The 18,697-nt window shown below is 39.9% G+C and overlaps 1 protein-coding gene across 4 annotated transcripts in view; it reads left to right on the plus strand.

Moving 5' to 3' along the window:
• The window catches only part of TMEM131L (transmembrane 131 like), an 82,945-nt gene extending 64,993 nt beyond the window's left edge, over positions 1-17,952 (plus strand). For 3 of the 4 annotated variants that reach the window (XM_040600516.1, XM_040600524.1, XM_040600543.1), the window contains 13 exons: positions 113-298; positions 1,861-2,010; positions 2,557-3,173; positions 5,263-5,414; positions 6,738-6,862; positions 8,422-8,579; positions 9,461-9,646; positions 10,694-10,772; positions 11,838-11,923; positions 13,224-13,344; positions 14,993-15,081; positions 15,912-16,054; positions 17,540-17,952. In XM_040600516.1, the coding sequence (XP_040456450.1) occupies positions 113-298; positions 1,861-2,010; positions 2,557-3,173; positions 5,263-5,414; positions 6,738-6,862; positions 8,422-8,579; positions 9,461-9,646; positions 10,694-10,772; positions 11,838-11,923; positions 13,224-13,344; positions 14,993-15,081; positions 15,912-16,054; positions 17,540-17,818 (2,371 nt within the window). In that variant the 3' untranslated portion in view covers positions 17,819-17,952. The remainder of the gene's footprint in view (positions 1-112; positions 299-1,860; positions 2,011-2,556; positions 3,174-5,262; positions 5,415-6,737; positions 6,863-8,421; positions 8,580-9,460; positions 9,647-10,693; positions 10,773-11,837; positions 11,924-13,223; positions 13,345-14,992; positions 15,082-15,911; positions 16,055-17,539) is intronic. The other variant, XM_040600533.1, reaches the window with a different exon arrangement.
• Positions 17,953-18,697: the final 745 nt, after the last annotated feature.

Consider the following 18,697-nt stretch of genomic DNA (forward strand, 5'->3'; position numbering starts at 1 on the left):
GTTATCAAATCAAAAGTTATTTTGTACTTTTTGGTATCGGTGTGACTTCAGAAAATGAAATTCAGCCCTACAGTGGAAAAATAACACCTGTTCTATCTGCTTTTCCTGACAGATTCACTCCTGACTTTACATCTTCTTGGGTAATCCGTGAACTTACGCTGGTGACTGCTGCGGACCTGGAGTTCCATTTCACGCTCAACGTGACTCTTCCTCACCATCTGTTACCGCTGTGTGCAGATGTGGTGCCAGGACCCAGCTGGGAAGAGTCTTTCTGGAGGCTCACAGTCCTCTTTGTAAGGTAACGTCAGGGCCCCTGCATCAGTTTGAAAGGGACCTGCCAGTGAAAGGTCAGCAAGCACTTTTGGCTTGTGTTAGATTTTTAGTGGTGACAGGCCTAAATCTCTACTGCACGTGTCTCCCAAGAGTCTGCCAGCTGACGGTGACATCTTAGGTGTGATGCATTAGCTGGTGATGGAGTTGTCAAGCATTTCTTGTTGCTCCTCCTGATAAACTTCAGTGTTAAGGCGGTAAAAAAAAAAGGGCTAGGATACCCCCACAGGAATACCCACTGGATGTTCCCCTTGCTGGAAGACTTGCTCCCTCACTGTAGAGCTCCACATATAACATATTAGTATCTGAACATCATGAATAGAATTGAGCAGACTGGTCGATTAAACATTCTGGAAAATTAACATAAATCTTACAAAGTTTGGGACAACCAAGTCAAGACCTGCTTTCTTCTGCTTCTTTCGCTTGTTAAAAAATATTCATGTTTATTATTAGCTTTTGCTTGGCACACTGCTGAATAGGCTACCCCAGAAAGATTATTTGGCTTGTGTTGGCTGACTCATTGCTTGCACATGATTAACTTATTTTAAGAGGTTGGTACCTTTTTACAACAATGAAGGGTTCTGATCCTATGCATACTGGTTTTTTTTCTTCCTTTATTAACCTTCCACACTGTGTAGTGTGAATTGAATGTTTTGTGTTTGTCACAGATGATATCCAGTCTTTTCATCACACCAGCCCTGAACTCCTGCAGTCAGTACTAACAGGCAGTGACTGTGAATGTCATGGTGATACATACATGTGCCGATGCATATACCTAGCTGAGATCCTGATGCACACTGCTTCTGCTTGCATTGGTGTTTTGACACTGAAAACAGAGCACAAATGAAGCAACAATAATGACTGGGTGACGTGGTTGTAGATGCAACAGAAGGAGGCTGCAAGGATCTGAAAAATCAGGATCTTCTCATTCTGTTTTATGCTGCATAATTGAGGCAGTGGTTTGATGAATTACAAAGATTTTTGTTCTGATCGATTTACATGCAATGTAATTAATACACCAGAGAGGATATTTTGCAGCTTCAGTTTCGGTTCAGAAGTACAGTGGCATTTGTAGCCCATTTTATGCCAGCATTTTCCCTAGGAAAAGAAAGAGATCGTATTAAATAAATATAATGACATAACTGTTATGAATTAAGATACTCAGAAGACTAATAGGTATCATACTATGATATATTGCCATTGTGTTGTAGTGAGACTTGGTTCTAACGGATCTTCAGATCAGGTATTAGCTGGTTGAGACTGATATTTTTCTTTGTTAGATTTTTTTCTTGGCAGAGCTCATGGCTGAATGATTTTATGGAGAGAATAACTAGCAAGGGCTGTAAGGAAAAAATGAAAAAGAGCATTACAACTGTTATTTTACACTGTAGTTTTTCTCAATTAGTAAATTCTTCACTTAGAATGTATTAAAAAAATACTTGAAAAGTGCATCTTGTTAGAAGGTTTTTCAGCTTTCACTGAATGTTCCTGGGAATTGTAGACACCAGTATCTGTTGTTTTCTTTGGCAGTTTGTCCCTGCTCGGAGTGATTCTGATAGCCTTCCAGCAAGCCCAGTATATTCTAGCAGAGTTCATGAAATCAAGACAGAGGCCAAATCCTAGTTCTTCACCGCAGCAGAACAGCAACTCTGTTGACGTAATCAGCTCTGATTCCTACAAGTAAAAATACTTTTTTCTTCTTTTAAATTGCCTTTTTTCGTACCCTATTTATTGTGGAGTGATGCTTTCTGTCTGTTTGTATTTTGATATTGCTGTGGGCTGTTTTAGAGGAGATTGTGTTCCAAGCAACCTCCTTCAGAGAGCTTTCAGTGTTGTGGTGTATATTGATCTTCATAAAGGAGAAATGGAAGAACTCAAGGGTTTATTAATCTTGTGTATTGTCAGTCGTACGTAGGTTAAAAATTATGTGATGGAAGTAAAGGATACATCATGTGTGGCAGCCATGGAAAGAATGGAAAATACATTAATGGTCCTTGAATCTGACCCTCTTGGATGGTCAGTTAGGCACTTACTCAGTGAAGCATATAAGTGTGTTTGAAGTCTGAGCACGTGCGTACCATAGCTGGTACAAAAAATTGAAGACCTAATGCAGTTCCTCAGCTTGTGAATAGGCCCCCCCCTTTTCTTGCAGAAATATCCCATAAATCAATTCATGATAGCTTCATAGATAAAACCAAATCACAAATGATTTATTTTTTTCTACAGGGGAAGCTGCAAAACATTTATGGATTCCTATAGTTCCTCAGATAAAGGCAAAGGGAAGGGCTTCCTGTCTGTAGGCACTTCTTCCAGTAGAAGTCAGAATGCAGCAAAGAGAAGTCCTGCGACCTACAGCCACTCTCAGAAGAAACACAAATGTTCAGTTTACTACAGTAAGCAGAAACCAAACACAGCAGCTGGCAGTGCCATTGCAGCTCCTGATGAAAAGCAGAATCAGATTGCAGAGAACCACATCTCAGCACCAAAAGAGGACATATGCACTGATGTTGTCAGTGAGAACTGGGTAACTCTTAAATATGCAAATGGCATAAATGTTAACAAGAATTTAACTGTTCCAGAAGACTTTCTGGATAAAGAAGAAAGTGCACTGAAAAATACAGTTCTCATTAAAAATACTTCTTCAGAGTGTGATCTGAAGGAAGATCTTCAAACATGTATGTTTCCTAAGGAAACTAACCTTAAAACTTCAGAAAATCTAGTTGAGCTCAAAGAACAGGAGTTCTGTCCTGTGAAGATGTCCAAGAAACTACCTGAAAGTCACTTGTCCAGAAATTCACCTCAGCAACAGCCAGAACTGCAAGAAATTTCTAGGAAAAACAGTGGTAATTTTTTTTCCCAGTTTCCATCAGTTGAAATTATTGGGTGAAATCTTCTGTTGAGTTCACAGTGATCAGGATTTTGTCTTTTGTTGGGACAAGGAGATGTGTTGTTTCTCATGTGTTCACTATGATATTTATCAGTTTACATTCCTAAGGAAACAGCTTGCATTAAAAGTTGTTTCATAAATCATAAATTTGCCTTGGTTTACAGATTTCAAGCTTGTGCTGTAGCATTTAAAAGGTTAAAATAATTGTTGTAATAGATATGCTTATAAACCACAAAGTACCCTTCTCAAATATTCAGAAATGTCCCAGTCTGCAATTTTTAGGTCCACTGAAAATCTGATGCCTGATTTTTAGTCGCCACATTCAGTACTGGATATTCAGAACTCATCATAAAACCACCTAAAATAACAAAAGCTGACATCAGAATATCATGAAGTTATATTTTGTAGGAATCTGCAGATCAACATTTCTCTTAGTAACTGCATAGCTGTGTTTTTTAGGATTTATTTTTTTTTAAATTGCAGAACTAAGCTGCCTGGTCAGTCTTGCCTCTTAGGTTCACAACTCAAGTTTTTAAAAGCAGCCCAGGAGCACCCGGGGGAGATCAAGAGCAGGGCAGGAGAATGTGTCCTCTGGAAGCTTGACTTTAGTTAGGCACTTGGCAAGTAGTTGAATGCTGAAGACTGGCATTTGCTGCAGCTGTGGCAGAGTTTTAGTGAGTGAGCCATCACAGAGGGATTTCAGGCCCTGCTGCGGTGTGTAGTTGTTACCCTGGGCCTGTCGCTTCCTGCTGTGTTGTTATCTGTGAGATAGACGGCACACTTGTCGCCTGCTCTCAGGTGAAAGTGGGTTAATTTCACTTATACTTCAAAAGTACTTTGATATTCTTCATGTGCTCCTAAACTGCAGTGTTCGTTCTTTGCTTTGAATTAGGAAATCAGATGAGGGGCGGGAGGGAGGAAAGGAAATAATTATGTCTTAATTGTATTTGCGTGCACAGGAAGGTTAACTTTGAGTACAGGCGGTGGAAATCATGGTTATACATAAGCCAGCTGGGAGATACTAGACTTAACTTTCACCGACAAAACTTCCACCTTGAAAGAACGTTTCTGGAGTAGTAACAGTTACTTACATTCATTAGTAAAGCACTACAGGTAATCTGCCATGTTGTCAATTAGCAGTTGTGGTTTTTTGCACTGGCAGGGACGTGAGTATTCCTGTGTTTCAAGAAGTTGGGTAGGGTAAATGAAGTCTAAAAAAGTACCGTGTTGCTGTGTATCTTGATTATAGTTACAGACTTGGTTTTGTGTAAATGGGGAGTCTTCAAGACCTCGGGTGCTCACACGTTTGTATGCTGGAGAGCAGCGGAGTGTGTTGTAGAGCTGTGGTAGCCTCCCTTGCCTGGTGTTTCGTGCACGTGGGCTCCTTCTGCAGTCATCAAGACTGCCTGCTTCAGAGGGGAGAGGGTGGCTGACTCAGAGCTAGGATATTGTAGTTGGTTGGTAGATAGGAAACACAAGGATAATTTTTCTTGCTCATAAGCCTCTCAAGAAAATGAACTTGTAATGTGGAATCCATCCTAAAGAAACAATGACTTCCATTTGTGTTCATAGTGAATGCAGAGGGCACTTCAGAGACATAAAGCACCAAATAAAATCAGTCCTTACTTCAATCTACCCATTGTTGAAAAGTCTCCTCCCCACCCAGCTTGCAGGGTGTTTTCTGTTTGTTTTTTAGCCCCATGTTCTCTGGCTTCAGATGCTACCTTCCAGACCCATGGCTGGGACCCACGTAGCTCAAATTTAGATGAGATGAGCAGGAGGACTTGGGTAATTCATGGATGTGCTAGGAGTGATGTGCCCGTGAGCATGAATAAATATAGAGCTGTTTTTTGCAACTACTCTAAGAATTTTTATACAGCATTGGCTTTTGATTTTGAAATTTTCTGCATCGTCAGCCTAAAGGTAATTTTCCTAGTGATTTGAAAAGGAACACAAGTCTGTTTTTAAAGAAAAGGAAGATACTGTGGTTACGATTGGGAGCCCATTCTCTTCCCAAGCCAACTGATACTACTGTTTAATTGTAGGGAATAGCCAGCAAGTGCCTCTCAGGAATGAAACAGAAAACTGTGAGACTTTAAAAAAGCAGATCAACATAAAGCCTTCCACAGAGAAAAAGATTAATAAAGGGCCTAAGGAAGAGACTCCATGCTGCGCAAAAGAGGAGATTGCTTCTGAGGTTTGTATTGTGATCTTTCTACTTCTAAAATTTTAAATTATCTTTTTGTTGTCTATTTTTATATGTATACACATACAGGTATGTATGTGTGTGTAGGGCCTGCTACGTAGAGTCACAGATCTGAAACACTGTAAGTCAGATGAATGAGGAAGTATGCAGACGTGCTGTCCCACAACTGTTGCATTGTAATGCTGCTTTGTAGAATGATGAACAGTTTGGATAAAAATTAAAACAGCCCTTGTATTGTGATATTAGCCATATCACAACTAGAGATATTCTTCATTATTGTCAGAACAGGCAGAAACATACTGGAATCTAATGCCATCTGTCAGCCACAGTGATGATGTGGGAACGTACTTTGGAGGGCAGGTGTCCTAGATGGGCATATTGGCCTTCGTTTGCAGATCTCCAAATACAGTACAGGACTTTGCTGTGTTCTCAAATTTTCTGATGCAGACAGAAGCCCCTTCACAAGATTGTGAAGCTGCTGAGAAGGATCGTTCTTTACCCCTGGTTTCTGAGCATGATAAACACAGCAGACTGTACCTTTGTTGCAGGCAGTGTAAAACACTTAAAAACCTTCATCGCAGAATTAGTAAACCCAAGAATCTGCATTGTGTTTGTGTCCTGTCTACTGGATAGGTATCCCATGGCAAAAAGATGTAAAGAGGAATTGCTTACCATGCTTGAGGAATATATATCAGAAAAGACAGGGTCTAGTCTTGGTTTAGGAGCTGTTACAAACTTCTTTCCATGTGTGGCTGATGGTGCTCAGTTTGTTTCTTGAATTTTTAAAAATTACTATTATTTGTTAGTTAATTTACCCCATAATTTCCTCAGTTGTAATTCAAATGAATGCCTTCCCTACCCACACCCACCCACCCCCCAGCTGCTGAGGAAAGGGAGGATTTATTGCTGCTGAACTTGCTCACAAACTGATCATAAATCTGGCAGATGTTTTTTGTTTTTAGCACATTGGGAATTTTATTGACTGCTTTCCTTTTTCTCCCCCTATTTTTTTTATTTCCCTGGAAGTCAGAGCTAGATACTGTGAGGGGGAAAATGCTGACACTGGGAATTCAAAAATTTCTCTCTCATCATCTCTTGGTGGCTTGAAGGACAATCTTGGAAAGGCTGGTCAAATTGATGGTGCTGGGAAGAGGATGTGCTGTGGAAAGGCACTAAATCATGATGTAATTATGCATTTGGGTCAAGCCGTTCTGTCCAGAGAAATTTAGCTAGAAAAATCCAGTGGAGTTCATTTACTGAGTTAACTTCATTTTATAATGTATGTATTGTCTCAGCTCATATTTTTACATTTAGCAAGAAGATGCGTATAGGAAGAAGAAACCTCAGGAGAAGAAGGAAGGAAATTTACCAAATATGAATTGGAACAGAAATAGAACATCTAGAAAAAATAAGAAGAAGAATGTTAATATATCTACAAGGTATGTATTGCCTCACGAAATCATGAAGAAATCCAGCGTTGCTGTAATGTTTCTGCAGGTTTTTACATAGTACTTTAGGCAGGATTGCTTTATCTATCTAAATAAACACACTTTAATCCTGGACTGAGCCTTTATTTTTAAGAATGTGCAGTACTAAGTATCACCAGCAAAAAAAAATATAAAAATTTACCATTTGTAAATCTGTGTGTATATAGGCACGCCCCATTCTGCATAGCAGTGGTTGCTGTCTGTTACAGAGTGGAATTTGCTGTCTCTGAAGTTTGGGTGGTTAGCTTCCTTTCTATTGTGTGTTGTATGAATAAAATCCAGTTGTGTATTCTCTTCAGTAAAAAAAAAGGGAAACAAAATCGTTGAAATCATTCCACCTTCAAGAGAATCATCTGCTATATCGAGTCACTGAGGGAGTGTTACCTTCTAGTAGTTTTAGAAGAGGAAGAGAAATATGTAGAAAAGGGACAGCAGCTTGCATTTTTGTTGTAACAATTAAAAAAAAAAGAGAGCAGCACTAGGCTCAAAAGAGTATTGCGATCACCCTGGGAAGTTACTTCCCCTCCCCTGACACCAAGGTTTGTTTAAATGCATTTCTAAAGTCAGCTGTAAACTACTCTTCATTATTTTTTTATGTATTTTAAAGCTAAGTTCTTCAGATTATTGCTAAAAAATGCCAGTTATAAACTACTACTAGAATAGAAACACTTAGGAGGAGAAAATCCTCCTCCTTCCCCTCCCCCAGCTCTTTGAATTAAGGTCATGATCCTACAAAGCCTTCACAGGCTTAATTTTTATTGCAAGTGGTCCTATTGAGGTCAGTGGACTTAACAAGGAGATTGTAAATCTGAAGGGGCTGTTATAACTCATTATAAACAAATTACTATTCATTGTGTGCAAAGTCAGCACGTGTAAATCTTTGCAGGATGCGCATCTTTGTAGGTAGGGACGATAATAATTGAAGTGAAATACTGAAATTTGGTGTCTGTTCCTTGAACTGATTCAGCAGTTGCTACTTTCGGAGTTAAGATGTAACCATTTCCTTCCTGTAGAAACTTGACAGCTGGATTTTATTAATTTTCCCACAGTACTTTGTGATTATGATACTGGATCCAGATATTTCCGTTTTACTAGCATAAAGTTAAGATGAGTTCAGGTGTTGGTTTTATTCTAGTTATAATTATGCCAGTGAAACAGACACAGGGCAGTTTTTCCTGTGGATCCAGATACTCGTGCAGCGCTGGACTGTGCTTATCACTGTAACATCTGATTGCCTTCTGCAAATACATTCGAGAATAGAGTTAAAACACACATGTTGGTGGTGGTTTTGCTTCTCCCCCTGAGAAGCAGTAGTCTGTGAGGTGGGATATTGCATTTTGGGAAAGGTTTTTTAGGTTTCTGTAAAGTTGGGGAGCAAGACTTCTAAACCTATTCCTTGCCCCATGTCCTGCCTCGATAGCCCTGTGGGTTGGAGTGTTTAATGCCTGAAAACGAAAAGTGCAGCTGAAATGTAAAATGCAAACATGTTTCTTTGGGTGTGGTTGTATTAGGGTCCCCGAGCAGAGTGAGCTGAAGCATATGTGCAGTGAATTTGAAAGGCCGGATCTGAGAGCGAATATTGGAATAAGAGCCTGGTGTCCTCAGGGTAACGGGGAAAATTGTAAAGCAGACCAAAAAGCCGGGAGCTTGTCTATACAGGGAGAAACAGGTACGCAATCTTAATTGTCTTAAATGGGAAGAGATGTAACGTGGGGTTTGTGGCGGTAGAGCTGTATTCCTTCCTTGAGAGGCTTGTGCTTCTCTCCCTTTCAAAGCCTGCCATGAAGACAGCAGGACTGGCACAGTGCAGTGCCTGAAACAGTAATACCTGCACGCTTCTGAAGGGCTCTGCATCCTTTCTCTGTGGGGTTGGTTGGTGGTGCAAATCAGAAGGTGAATCAGTCTGAAGCCATAATCCATCAGTCCTGGGTGAAGGATGCCAGTCTGCTTGTATGTTCAGATTAAAGCCAGTGCTAACTGAGGCAGCTGTATTTTAAAGGCCACTTTTAGAACAGGCAGGTCATTTTTTAAAACCACTAGCTTAGGTACCTCCTTCCTGCCTTTCTGTCAGGATTTTAATCAGCTATTTTCCCCAGCTTTTGGGAAGAGGAGGGCTAAAGAAGGTATCAGTGTTTATACGATTGTCCTTTGCATCCCTGGTGAGATCATAAGAAAGGAGTCTATCACTTATGAATTAATTACTTGCAATATTTGTCATTGCTTTTAGCTTGCATGTTCCTACAGCCAGGATACATGTCCCGCTTCAAATATTAATTATGTATTTCAAAGAACAGTTTGAGCTTCCTATTTCAAACTATCACCTCTAACTGCACTGTATCCTCACTTGCATTCATTGTGGTGGGGATGATGTGTAGGTCATAAGCTCCTCGTGATAGGGGCTGGTGCATTTCTCTTGTGGCTATCAGTAAATTTAGAGTATCCATGTAAATTCATGTTTCAGATGACTTTTCACTGAATCTTCAGCTGAAAGACTTTCTTAAATGTTTTGTTGGTTTTGGTGTGTTTTTGGCTTTTTTGCAACTTCTTTAGAAAGCTTTTATCAACGGTCCAAAAAGAAGTGTTTGGAGAAGTTTTGTTCAGATTCAAGCTCAGATTGTGGAAGTTCATCAGGAAGCGTTCGTGCCAGTCGTGGGAGCTGGGGTAGCTGGAGCAGTACCAGCAGTTCAGACGGAGATAAAAAGCCCATGATTACTGCCAGGCATTTTCTTCCATCCAGTAAGTTCTACAAATCCCACTTCTGCACAATAGTGGGCGGTTTTTCAGCCTTTCTTCTGAATGGTAAAGGGGTACTGTAGCATGGGGCACCTCTCAGAAACATGAGGAGATTTAAAGAACTTGACACTTGAGAAAAAAGCCCCACAAGCTTTATCGAGATGCAGATGAGTTGTCAGGCTACAGAGAAAGTGTTAGGCTCCTCGGTGAGGAAGCTGCACAGTTATTTTTCATGGAAAGATGGAGGAACTGCAAATTGCTAGTCAAAGCAATTTCTGCCTTTGAATTTATGCTACATCACATTATTCTCTTGAAAACGTTATAGCCGTTTAAGAAATCCACAAATGAGGAATGTGTGAAAGCAGTCCAGATGTGAGGATGCTGGGATTGGGTAGCTGTGTTTGAGGCATAAGCAGTCAGGAGACCCGAGCCACTTGACTGGGGTGAGAAATGGGAACTGTGGTTCATTACTGCAGTTTTTTGAATTCCTGAATATCTTCGGAATAGTTGAAGGCCTTAACGCTGTCACTGCTATCACTATCCAGACTGTGGTAGCACTAGAAGTAAAATCTAAAGAAAGTGCTGAAGTGACACAAGTAAACCCAGCTTAGAGTACCTGAAATAAGCTGTTCTGAATAATTTAAAAATAAGCATGTACTTAATATGTACTTGTGTATGTATAAAAGATAGTATGTGATGTATCTGAACCTGCAATCTAATTGATAAATTGTGTGTACATGATTATTCTGTTCTTTTAAGTTGTCAGGCCTCTTAAAAAAAAAAAAAAAAGGTCAGTCAGTCATTTCAAATTCAAAATTAATTTGGTAGTAACAAAGAACCTCTTCATTAAGAGTGTGGTAATCACTTATAAGTCATAAAATACATTTAATGCCATGTGGATGCAGATAGCACACTTGGAAATTAATGCAAGTAATGATACTTCAGTCAGAGAGAACTTGATGAACACCATTGATGATTCTATTTGTCTGTATGTATATTCTGTGCATACTTTTTTCAGGATCTTTGATTTTCAGTCATTCTTTTCTTTAGGAGAGAATATTTCACAAAATGATTTTCCATCTGAAACTCCTATCACTTTAAATCTGTCTCATAACATCTGCAATACCAGGTAAAAAATTAGAATCTACACCTGTAAGACATTAAAGAAACACCACCAACTTGAAATCTTGTCTCAGTTTGATAAATTATACCTACCTGTTGTCTTGTCATTTTTTGTGATCATTGAATTGTACTTACTAGTTGGAAGAAGAAGGATTTTCTTCAGTCCATGAAAAGATAGATGAAAAATGGATTATGCTGGGGAAGTATGATAAATGCTTCCAAATGTAAAATATAATTGGGGGGGGAAAGGAAATTGTTTTTCCCCTCTCATTTCTTCTAGATCTTAGCAACTTACTACATTTCCATTACCACTTAGTTATATTAAAGTAATAATGGTTTTAAAAAAAGGTGGGAGTGAGACTTTCAAGTTGATGCTATTCTTTTAATGGGAATAATGTTCTAGGATATACAGCATGAAAATTGATTCCCCCCCTCCCCCACATTCCTTTCTGTCTCTTTACTGTAGTAGCATCTACAATTTTTATTACTGTGAATCCTCATTTCACTTCTCATTCATGACTCTGTTTTCACTAGCAGAAATAATTTAATCCTTTTCTTCTGGGATTCCGGTGGTTGAAAATGTTCCCTTTCCATTCATTTCGACTAGTTTCTTTGATGGGTTTTGATAAATATGAAATTGATGTTCACGTATGCCTAGGTGTCTTCAGAGACATAAAAGTAGTTTGCCTGGAAGTTGTTTGGAACATTGAAATGTTAGGAGAGACACGACTCATCTTCATGAACTGTAGCTTGTTTTCTAGTTTTAGAGAAGAGCTGTTGAATTAATTTGCAATAGGTTGATATTTGGATAATGAAAGTGGGGCAATTAAGATGTGTCAATTTTATTCATTTTGCATGTGTAATAAGTAGCTGGCTTTTAATTGGGAAAAAACTTGAAAAAATTGCACAGTGGTAATTCAAAATCAGAAAAATCGGGAAAGTGGGAAAGTGATAGCAGTCAATGATGTTCATTAGAATATTTTTACACCTCTGTGTATTTCCTTTTAAATACTTTGGATTCTGAAACATAAATGTGTCTAGACTTAAGAAATGAAATTTTGTTTTCATTCAGCAGAGACATGAGGAGCTTCCCCCAGTACCCTGAAACCTTGTGTCCCAATTTCACTGACATAGCTACTGATCCTGACAAAAATAAAGGTAAGTTACTTTATTAACAGCTGGAGCTGGTTTTTGCACACTTTGTCAAGTAGTTCCAGTGATGTTGCTAATAACGCTTGTATACACCAACTTGATAGACATGTTGTTAGAACTTGAGTTACCTCTAAACAAGTTAAGAGGAAAGTTAGGAAACAAAGGCTTATAACCTTGAGATTTTTTGCTGCATCTTCTCTGTGTGGAGACAATATTTAGCTTTCAACTCATGGTTTAGGTATTCTTTGTTTTTTCTTGCTTTGCACAGATCTATGTCCAAAAGTAATGCGGTTGGGAGATCAAGAGCACTGGCTGCTGTGTTAAAATGAAGCTTGGCATGAAATCAAATACAACCATTTTTCTCTCTAAATTACCATAGTCAGGACTTGCTCTCTTTGAAAGCAGTAATGAATGAGGTTGGGTTGGGCTGTTAAAACTCTCTTGAGTTTTCATTGTTTGGATCTCAAAGGGAAGTAATATTAGCATGTTGAGTGGGATTCATAAAAGCATCAGGTGGAGTTTGAAAGCTGGTCAGGACACACGGTTCTGTGTGTCTGTCTGCCTGTGACTGTCCCTTCTGCTGTAGGTTTTAACCTGTGTCTGGTAGGATACAAATGCTGATTGAACTTCTGCAGTAGCGATATTCATAGTAACTATCATATGAAATAATGAAATAGAGCCAACTTTGCAACAATTGTCTCATGGAAACTGCTAATTTGGTTTTTTTTTCCTTTCTCCAGCTGCCTGTTCTCACAGAGTTGATAGGAACAAAGTATCTGTGGGCAGTCAGGGTACTCTGTAGAGAGCAGCACAATGAGTATTTGCCCTAGGGGCTAAGTACAGCCGTGTTGAGTTCACGTATTGTTTGGTCATGAATGGCTCTAGTGTATTAAAAACCCAACCCTGTTCCCGCTGCATTTGTGTGGTTGGACTTCAGAGACTGGGGCAAGGGGGAGGCTGGTGGGGATCACATCCCTGCCATCTGTCCTGCCGTGAGGAAGGGTGCCGCCTTGGTGCTGACGGCTGATAACTTAAGGACTCTCTCTAGGCATTTCTTGCCCTGTTTTGTTGAATTTCAGCTTCTTGGTTCAAGTCTTTTTATATGTATTTTTTTAACAAATAAAAATCTTGGTTTGTTTAACGATGGACATCTTCACAAAAAAATAGTTTGGTTAGTAACTCTGTATTTTTTTATCTAGCATACAGTCCTTACTGTGGATCTGGGAATAAAGTGTCGTTGTGGTACTCGGAGTTTGTGGAGCCTCCTTCCTGTAGTTCTGCATTTCATTCCCTTTTCCCTTTTTAGGTCTTTACCCAACAGGAGACTTGTGGCCTGCTCAGCCAGTCTGCCTGACAAACAGTTTAAACTACAACCTTGAGAATAATATACCGTGCATGATCCAAGAAACCCCCTCTGTCCACAATAGGCAAGTTACATTTTATATAAACAGTATGGATAATGGTTTTTTTAAGTTCCTGTGATGGCAGAAGACTGCGCTTGAGCTTGCCTTATAATATTTGTAAGACAGACGATAGTTAAAGTGAAATCTTGCTGTCACTTTAGTCTTAGTTCTAGTTGTTTATGCTCTTCCATTAGTACCTCGTGATTAATTTTGCTAAGACACATTCACTGGTGTTCCAGCTCATAAATAGATATTCCAGAACTTCTTTCAAATTTAATTAAGTACTTCTTGGAAAGCTTTTAATTTTTTGCACTTCTTTTGCATGGCCAGGTGGAGAGGGCCTGGCTATTAGGTGCATTGCCCTTTTGCTAAATACATAGCTTCTGTATATCATGGGGTGTGTTATGCGATGTGTTCTCGTGTTAAATGGCATAAACAGGCATTGTTAAATAAGGACAAATAGTCCAACTTGAACGTGATGTAAGGGCACAAGCCAGTCTAACTGCTTCAGGCTCTGTGTAGAATTGGATTGTGGTAATGAACTTTAGTGGCTCTGCACACTGCAGATTTTACTAATGAAAGATGCACCGCAAACTGGTGAGAGGAAATATTCTGCCACCACATAGCAGTGACATACAGCTAGTTCTTCAGGTCATACCCTGTCATCTGAAATGACAGAGTGGTAACGCACAAACCCCCAGGAATGGTCTTGTGATCCCAACCAGCCTGCTAACCTCAGTTCCAGCTGTCACGTCAACAGACTGCGGCCCTAATGATTGGGAGCAATGGTCGGCAATCTGTCAGACTCTTAAGTCAGATGAAATATATGGTGATTTGTGGCAGATTCTGTATTATGCTGCTTGGCTTTCATATGCCCGACTCAATTTGGACTTTGAATGCAAAAATACATCTAATTAATTATTCATATGTAGTAGTGACAACTTATAGTAGCTTCTTGCATGAATAGTAAAAGTAAATTAGCACAGATTCACATGAAATCCTTTTATATGCCTACCTTGTTTGGACTGGGTCCAGACCTGGACCTCTTCAAGCTTTCTGCATAGCAGGGTTTTTTTTATTCGTGACATCTTCAAGAACGACTTTTGAACGGTCACCTTGAAATTCTGAAATTATTTTACTTAAAAGAAGTGTAATCCTTACAGAGTAACGTGTAGTTTGGAAAACATATTGCTTAACAGGACTTAAACATGTGTGGTAGGGAAAGTAGAAATCTTTGTTTTAATTCCTGTTCTCTCTCCATTTTAATTCCTGTTCTCAAGCATTTGAATGAACACATTACATGTTCTTCTATTTCAAATCACATGATTTCACTTTATACCTACTATTTCCATGTTTATGGGAAAGATGTACAATTATTTTCTTATTACAGAGGAAAAAGTTGAACCCAGTTAGGTGTTGCAGGACGCTGGTAGCTGTCATTACAAGTTGTTCATCCTCCCAGAGGAAAAAGGAATCAGTGAGAAAATTGCTGTGATTGCATAGTGGCACAGAGTAGATATGGGCAGAATTGGCAAGCGGAATGTGAAAAGCTTCATCATCAGTTGCAGACATTTTGCATCCAATAGCTGTACATTAAATAAGTATTTCCAAATAATTTCCAGAAGTTCTGCAAATTGTTTCTAACAGCAGATTTTTCTTTTTCTTGGGACAGCTTCATTGACTGGAATGCGGCCTGTGACAGCCAGTTTTCCAACATGTATTGTCCACTAGAGATGAACGAATATGGTGCTTTCCCAGAAGGTAAGATGAAATAAAGCTTATGAATTATCACTGAGCATGGGGTTTTTTTCCCCTCACCTTTTGTAGAGCAAAAGGCTGAGTTTGTCTATAAACATCTGGGCATTCATTGCTTAAGCGGACTTTACAGTTTCCAGCTGACTGGGTGCTCTGTAGTAATAAATGATGTCTGCATGTGGTGGATGAGAAGACTGGTCTTCATATGGAGTTGTTAAGCCTGAAAAGCCAGTATACAGGATTCCAAGAGGGAATAGAGAGAGAGACTTGTGAATGCAGCATTACACAAATCTTTTTGCACAATTTTCTTTGTTTCCCCTCTGGCACGCTTCTGCCTTCCAGTGTGTGAAACAGAAGGCCCCTTGTGACCAATTACCTTTCCAGGCTAGAGTTTCTTGGCTTGGGAAGCACACTGGCAGCAACCTAGAATTCTTTAGCATTACCTAAGCAATAATTAAAGGTCAGGCTACAGTATCACAGGCAGCACAGTGATCCCTTGGGTGCTTAGAGCTGAGGCATGTTGGCAGTGAAGCCTGGGTAGGCTCTGCCATGCACGTTCTGTGGCTAATAAAGACTCTGTTCTCCGGTAGGGAGATTACCAACTCTTTATCCTGTCCTCCTGATAGCAATTTGTTGGTGGGTTCCTAACACGGAGTGGTAGTCCCATTAACAGGAATTGTTAACGCTTCACTGCTGTGCTGCCTGAAGTCACTGAAGGCTTTAGGTCAGTTCCAGCCTGGCTCGCTCCAACAAGATTCAGTGTTCCTTCACAGAAATGTTAGTAGCGTTTATTTTGCAAAAGCCTTATTTTGTCTTCGCGCTTTTATAAACTGCAGAAAACATGAACTACCCCAGTGGCTTCCCAGGTACCGCGGCGGTGCAGAATACAGCCTTTATTGACCAGAACTGTCCCTCCACCTGGAATGCGCCTCCCAACATGCCGCCTGCCTGGGAGCCTGCCAACTACGTCAACTCCACAGTGAGTATTGTCACGGCGAGGCACTGCCTTCGTGTGCCTCTTCAAAGCCTTCCCAGCGCATTCCTGTCTGTTCCCTACCTGTCACTCACACGTACTTCACAAACCCTTCAAGCAGCCTACTGTATGTGTTTGACGCTGGCGTTGGTAGCCTGGCTTTTTCCCAGCTGTTGGTCAAGGCTGTTACTGGACCTTGTCTGTAAAATTCTAAGACAGATCCTTTTGCCTGAAAATTGACTGAAATAATCTTACATATGGAAAAACATTTCGGACTTATGTAGTCTACTGAGACTTTTTCCTATCAAAATCAGCCTTTCCAGATGAGCGTAAAACACAGAAAGTGCTGACAGAAAAACCCAGAGAGATTTGGAAATTGTAGAGCTGAATGGACAGCTGCTCTCAGTGACTTTGACAGGGGTTTTTTTGCTAGGAAATCCAAGTGATTTAAGCGGGATTTGTGCAGATTTCTGAACGCTGACTTTGACCTGCTGCACTCCAGACTAGCCATGTTTATGTCATCCCATAGTTCAATGGAGTGACTTCAGTTCAAGGTGGTCTTTAATTGTAATCACCTTCTCCTCTAAATATATTTCAAAGTCTTCTATTTTAGAATTCTATTTTTTTATTTACAGTCAGTTTACTTTGAATAAAACTAACCAAATAGAGCAAGAAATGTTTCCAAGTGCAAAAGTGAAAATTCTGCTGTGTTAAGAAGTGGCAAAACTGGTAGAAGACTTGTTTCCTAAAATAAACGTGGCTTTCTTTCATATTTTATTCAGGAATGCCAGGAAACACAGAAGGTAGAGATTGGAAAATACGTTAGATAATTCAGTTCATTTCCCTGGCGAGCTTTTCCCCACAATACATTTCAGTGTTTCATTCAGTTTTAAAAGTCCCAAGACTTCCATGACCTTCTCTGAGAGACTTCCTCGCAGACTAACACATCTTGCCCTCCAGGAGGTTCTTTATAAGCTTTCGAAATTTTCTAACTAAATTCCCTAGCTCCCAATTATAGTCTCTTTTCCATACTGAATATCCCTCTCTGCTCTCGGCATGCGTAGTCTTTCAATACCGACACATACTTCAGCCTTTTTCTTGTCATTTCTTAGGCGTCCTTCTCTTTTAGTTTTAATTCTCAAAACATGCATGGTGCTTTTAGTGTATCTTCCATTTCTCCCTTATTTTTCTTAACAGCCTGACCAGAACTGAATGTTGTATTCCTGTTGCAGTAATGTCAGTGCCATGCAGGGAGGGACTCATATGGCTTTGTTTAGTGACGTGCCTTTACACACACGCACACACTAATGCTGCTGTAAGATTTTCTGCAACCATATTGCTTTGTAAACTTGTGCGTAGTTTTCCACGTGTGCATCTCCTAAGTTCTCTGCAGAAATGCTGTTTCCTCCCATTTAGTGCTGCATTTCCACGTTTTCTTTGGCCGGCGGTCGATTTTGCAGTTTCCTATGATGATTTTATCTTGCCCTACAGCCCTACCTCTCAAGCACCCGAAGCTTGTCTCCAATGTCTGGACTTTTTGGTTCCATCTGGGCACCTCAGAGTGATGTTTATGAAAGCTGCTGCCCCGTCAGTGCCACAGCCCAGCACTCAACCCACGTGGAGAACCAGGCAGTTATGTGTAAGCAGGAATACTATCCGAGGTTTAACCCCTTCCGTGCCTACATGAACTTGGACATATGGACTACAGCAGCCAATCGAAATGCAAATTTCCCACTTTCGAGGGACTCGGGTTACTGTGGAAACGTGTGAAAGGAATTTGATTTTAAAATGTGAATAAAGATGCTTGCAATTTTGATTACTAGAGTAAGCTGGTTGTTGAATAGATTACAATATTGGTGGATATTTTGGCACTTTTATATTGAAAATAAATTTTTTTTACTTAAGTCTGAGCATTCAGTGCATTTTAAAAAGCAAAGCATATGCAGGACACTGTTATTGTGAACTGAAGGCTATAAATTTAAAACTCAATTTTTTTCAAGAATAAGGACAGTATTGGGTTCTTAAATAAATCCATGAACCTGTACTGCACATGTTTCTTCTGAAGTTGACATTTTGTGGTATAAACTGGGAATGGTTTAGCATTTGTAGGTGCAAACTTACACCCGTAAGCAATCGCATCTGTATGAAACAGTAACGCTGTGGACCTACATGTTGGTGCAGATCACAGATTTTCAAAGTGGTGCCACTTCTACTGCTGACACAGTTATTTGTGGGTGTAAACTTCTGGCAGTAGAAAAAAGGCTGAATTGTGGCTTGTTTATCTGGCTTCAGAATGCAAACTGTCACATGGATGATGTTATGTGCAGTGTGGGTGAGTGGGCATTTTCTTGCTTTTCTTGCGAGTGACTCCTGACATTTCGTGTTTATATTTTTAGCCTTCATGTTGCAATAGCATTTTCAGTGTAGTTAATTGCCCTTGTTTAAAATGCCAAAGCTTGGAGACTGGAACAAGTATTTCTTTGAGAGCAGAGCTCACAGCACTCTCCAAAGCAAAACAGGATTGCATTAGCTCATGTTATAAGACTGAATCTTGGTAGTGGGAAAGGTAACGAGGGAAGCGCTGCCACCCCTGTCAGGGCTGAATAGATCATGCACGTTGTCCCTGCGTGCTGTGCCTGTAGAGCCTTT

The sequence above is a fragment of the Falco naumanni genome, chromosome 1, assembly GCF_017639655.2.
Source record: "Falco naumanni isolate bFalNau1 chromosome 1, bFalNau1.pat, whole genome shotgun sequence".
Lineage (NCBI taxonomy): Eukaryota > Metazoa > Chordata > Aves > Falconiformes > Falconidae > Falco > Falco naumanni.